Raw genomic sequence first — 4,740 nt, 5'->3', positions numbered from 1 at the left:
TATTATCCTCCAGAGCTGCACTCACTATTCTGCTGGTGGGGTCACTGTGTACATACATTACTGATCCTGTATTATCCTCCAGAGCTGCACTCACTATTCTGCTGGTGAGGTCACTGTGTACATACATTACTGATCCTGTATTATCCTCCAGAGCTGCACTCACTATTCTGCTGGTGAGGTCACTGTGTACATACATTACATTACTGATCCTGTATTATCCTCCAGAGCTGCACTCACTATTCTGCTGGTGGGGTCACTGTGTACATACATTACTGATCCTGTATTATCCCCCAGAGCTGCACTCACTATTCTGCCCCCATCTCCAGTGCTGAGGACACCGCTCCCCTGTATGTGGCCGCTATACACAGTGAGCAGATGTTAGGGGTGGGAGGACCGATCAGTGGGCGGAGCACAGGGTGTGGGCGTGTCTGTCTCGTCTTGTCGCTGCTCTATGGTCGCTCTGGGTGTCACGTGGTGTGTGGATGCCGGAAGTGTCTCGGTTGCCGTTGTGGCCGCCAGTGAGGTCGGTTAGGACGTTGTGGTGATGTCCAGGAAGCAGAGTGTCCGCTCCCGGCCCGGGAAGAAGGCGGAGCTGGAGAGGAGGAGGGACGAGAGGGCAGCGCGGAGAGCCCTGGCCAAGGAGCGGCGGAACCGGCCCGGGGAGGACGGGGACCCGGGGGAGTTCCTCAGCTTCGCCAATCAACTTCAGGTGCTGGGACTCCGGCTGCGGGAGGTGCCGGGAGACGGGTGAGGACCGGGGGCTGTCAGCGGGGCCCTGAGCGACATCTTACTCCTCCCAGCGCCATGATGGTGCCACCGACCTGTGCCCGCCATGATGGTGCTCTCCCCCTGTCACCGACCTGTGCCCGCCATGATGGTGCTCTCCCCCTGTCACCGACCTGTGCCCGCCATGATGGTGCTCTCCCCCTGTCACCGACCTGTGCCCGCCATGATGGTGCTCTCCCCCTGTCACCGACCTGTGCCCGCCATGATGGTGCTCTCCCCCGGTCCCTGTCACCGACCTGTGCCCGCCATGATGGTGCTCTCCCCCGGTCACCGACCTGTGCCCGCCATGATGGTGCTCTCCCCCGGTCACCGACCTGTGCCCGCCATGATGGTGCTCTCCCCCGGTCACCGACCTGTGCCCGCCATGATGGTGCTCTCCCCCGGTCCCTGTCACCGACCTGTGCCCGCCATGATGGTGCTCTCCCCCGGTCACCGACCTGTGCCCGCCATGATGGTGCTCTCCCCCTGTCCCTGTCACCGACCTGTGCCCGCCATGATGGTGCTCTCCCCCTGTCACCGACCTGTGCCCGCCATGATGGTGCTCTCCCCCGGTCACCGACCTGTGCCCGCCATGATGGTGCTCTCCCCCGGTCACCGACCTGTGCCCGCCATGATGGTGCTCTCCCCCGGTCACCGACCTGTGCCCGCCATGATGGTGCTCTCCCCCGGTCACCGACCTGTGCCCGCCATGATGGTGCTCTCCCCCGGTCACCGACCTGTGCCCGCCATGATGGTGCTCTCCCCCGGTCACCGACCTGTGCCCGCCATGATGGTGCTCTCCCCCGGTCACCGACCTGTGCCCGCCATGATGGTGCTCTCCCCCGGTCACCGACCTGTGCCCGCCATGATGGTGCTCTCCCCCGGTCCCTGTCACCGACCTGTGCCCGCCATGATGGTGCTCTCCCCCGGTCACCGACCTGTGCCCGCCATGATGGTGCTCTCACCCGGTCCCTGTCACCGACCTGTGCCCGCCATGATGGTGCTCTCACCCGGTCACCGACCTGTGCCCGCCATGATGGTGCTCTCACCTGGTCCCAGTCACCGACCTGTGCCCGCCATGATGGTGCTCTCCCCCGGTCCCTGTCACCGACCTGTGCCCGCCTTGATGGTGCTCTCACCCGGTCCCTGTCACCGACCTGTGCCCGCCATGATGGTGCTCTCCCCCGGTCCCTTTCACCGACCTGTGCCCGCCATGATGGTGCTCTCACCCGGTCCCTGTCACCGACCTGTGCCCGCCATGATGGTGCTCTCACCCGGTCACCGACCTGTGCCCGCCATGATGGTGCTCTCACCCGGTCACCGACCTGTGCCCGCCATGATGGTGCTTTCCCCCGGTCACCGACCTGTGCCCGCCATGATGGTGCTCTCACCCGGTACCTGTCACTTACCTGTGCCCGCCATGATGGTGCTCTCTCCCGGTCCCTGTCACCGACCTGTGCCCGCCATGATGGTGCTCTCACCCGGCCCCTGTCACCGACCTGTGCCCGCCATGATGGTGCTCTCCCCCGGTCCCTGTCACCGACCTGTGCCCGCCATGATGGTGCTCTTCCTTGGTCCTGGTCACCGATCTGTGCCCGCCATGATGGTGCTCTCCCCCGGTGATAACGGTAGCCGGTCCCAGTCACTGACCTGTGCCCGCCATGATGGTGCTCTCCCCCAGTCACCGACCTGTGCCCGCCATGATGGTACTCTCCCCCGGTCACAGACCTGTACCCGCCATGATGGTGCTCTCCCCCTGTCCCTGTCACCGACATGTGCCCGCCATGATGGTGCTCTCCCCCTGTCCCTGACCTGTGCCCGCCATGATGGTGCTCTCACCCGGTCCCAGTCACCGACCTGTGCCCGCCATGATGGTGCTCTCACCCGGTCCCTGTCACCGACCTGTGCCCGCCATGATGGTGCTCTCCCCCGGTCCCTGTCACCGACCTGTGCCCGCCATGATGGTGCTCTCACCCGGTGATAACGGCAGCCGGTACCAGTCACCGACCTGTGCCCGCCTTGATGGTGCTCTCCCCCGGTCACCGACCTGTGCCCGCCATGATGGTGCTCTCACCCGGTCCCTGTCACCGACCTGTGCCCGCCATGATGGTGCTCTCACCCGGTCCCTGTCACCGACCTGTGCCCGCCATGATGGTGCTCTCCCCCGGTGATAACGGCAGCCGGTACCAGTCACCGACCTGTGCCCGCCATGATGGTGCTCTCCCCTGGTCCCTGTCACCGACCTGTGCCCGCCATGATGGTGCTCTCCCCCGGTGGTAACACCAGCCGCTCCCGGACACTGACCCGCACCATGATGGTGCTCCCATAGACTTGTGTAGAACATAGATGTAACCTCACTCCTAGAGGGAATCAACTCCTGGTTAATGTCATCAATGTGTTTACCTATCCTGTGGGATCTGTCGGGGGTGTATAGTACATTGGGAAATCCTCCTGGTTTATTCTTCCAGTAGATGCTACAGAACGGTGTGGGGGAGGGGGGAGTCTTGGCATCCTCACCAACAGTAACCAGGGACCTCAGGTCTACATACCGCCATGTTGGTGCTTTCACGCCCTCCATCTAGCACCAGCGTTCCTCCATCTTGTCTCATGGACCTTTCTCTCTGTAGTAATTGTTTGTTCCGGGCTCTGGGGGATCAGCTGGAAGGACATTCCCGGAATCACCTGAGGCATCGGCAGGAGACGGTGGAGTATATGGTGAAGCACCGACAGGACTTTGAGCCATTTGTAGAGGACGACGTTCCGTTTGACAGACACGGTGAGAGGAGCGGTCAGAGCTCAGAAAATGGATAATGTCCCTTGTTCCATCTGTACACACCCACCTCCTCCTCCTCTTTCTATCCTAACTCCTCCTCTTCTATCTCGTTGCCCCGCCTCCTCTTCTTTCTCATCCAGCTCCTGCCCTTTATTCCCATTGCCCGCCTGCTCTTCAGTCTTGTTGCCCCGCCTCCTCTTCTTTCTCATCCAGCTCCTCCTCTTCATTCCCATTGCTCCGCCTCATCTTCTCTCATCAAGCCCCTCACCACCATTCTTGTTGCCAGCCTCCTCTTCTTTCTCATCCAGCTCCCGCCCTTCATTCTTGTTGCCCCGCCTCCTTTTCCTCTTTATTCTTGTTGCTCCGCCTTCTCTTCTTTCTCTTCCAGCTCCTTCTCTTTGTTCTCATTGCCCCTTCCTCTTCTCTCAGCAAGCCCCTCCCCTTTATTCTCATTGCCCCACTTTCTGTTCCAGCTCCTCCCCTTAATTCTTATTGCCCCGCCTCCTCTTCTCCCATCAAGCCCCTCCCCTTTATTCCTGTTGCCCCGCCTCATCTTTCTCATACTGCTCCTCTTCTTTATTCCCCTTGCCCGCCCCTCCTCTTTCTCTTCATTCTCATTGCCACCCCTCCTTTTCTTTCTCTTCCAGCTCCTCCCCCCTCATCCTCATTGCCCCGCCTCCTCTTCTCCCATCAAGCTCCTCCCCTTTATTCTTGTTGCCCCGCCTCCTTCTCTACTCCATCATTACAATCTTTCTTCTTCTAGTTGAGAACCTGGCGCAGCCCGGAACCTTTGCTGGTAATGACGCCATTGTGGCGTTCGCTCGCAACAACCAAGTGAATGTGGTGATTCACCAGCTAAACAACCCCCTGTGGCAGGTAAGAGCCCCCCAAATCATATAGACCCCCCCCTGTGGCAGGTAAGAGCCCCCAAATCATATAGACCCCCCCTGTGGCAGGTAAGAGCCCCCCAAATCATATAGACCCCCCCCCCCCCCCCCCCGTGGCAGGTAAGAGCACCCCCAAATCATATAGACACCACCTGTGGCAGGTAAGAGCCCCCCAAATCATATAGACCCCCTCCTGTGGCAGGTAAGAGCACCCCCAAATCATATAGACCCCCCCCCCCTGTGGCAGGTAAGAGCACCCCAAATCATATAGACACCACCTGTGGCAGGAAAGAGCCCCCCCCAAATCATATAGAC

The 4,740-nt window shown here is 60.5% G+C and overlaps 1 protein-coding gene across 1 annotated transcript in view; it reads left to right on the top strand.

The window, feature by feature from the left end:
- Positions 1 to 457: 457 nt before the first annotated feature.
- The window catches only part of OTUD3 (OTU deubiquitinase 3), an 11,089-nt gene continuing 6,806 nt past the window's right edge, over positions 458 to 4,740 (top strand). The window contains exons 1-3 of the mRNA XM_069948841.1: positions 458 to 747; positions 3,393 to 3,541; positions 4,302 to 4,414. Coding sequence (XP_069804942.1) covers positions 545 to 747; positions 3,393 to 3,541; positions 4,302 to 4,414 — 465 coding nt within the window. The 5' untranslated portion in view covers positions 458 to 544. The remainder of the gene's footprint in view (positions 748 to 3,392; positions 3,542 to 4,301; positions 4,415 to 4,740) is intronic.

This window comes from Dendropsophus ebraccatus, chromosome 12 (assembly GCF_027789765.1).
Source record: "Dendropsophus ebraccatus isolate aDenEbr1 chromosome 12, aDenEbr1.pat, whole genome shotgun sequence".
In the NCBI taxonomy this organism is placed as follows: domain Eukaryota; kingdom Metazoa; phylum Chordata; class Amphibia; order Anura; family Hylidae; genus Dendropsophus; species Dendropsophus ebraccatus.
This window is presented reverse-complemented; position numbering and strand designations above follow the sequence as displayed.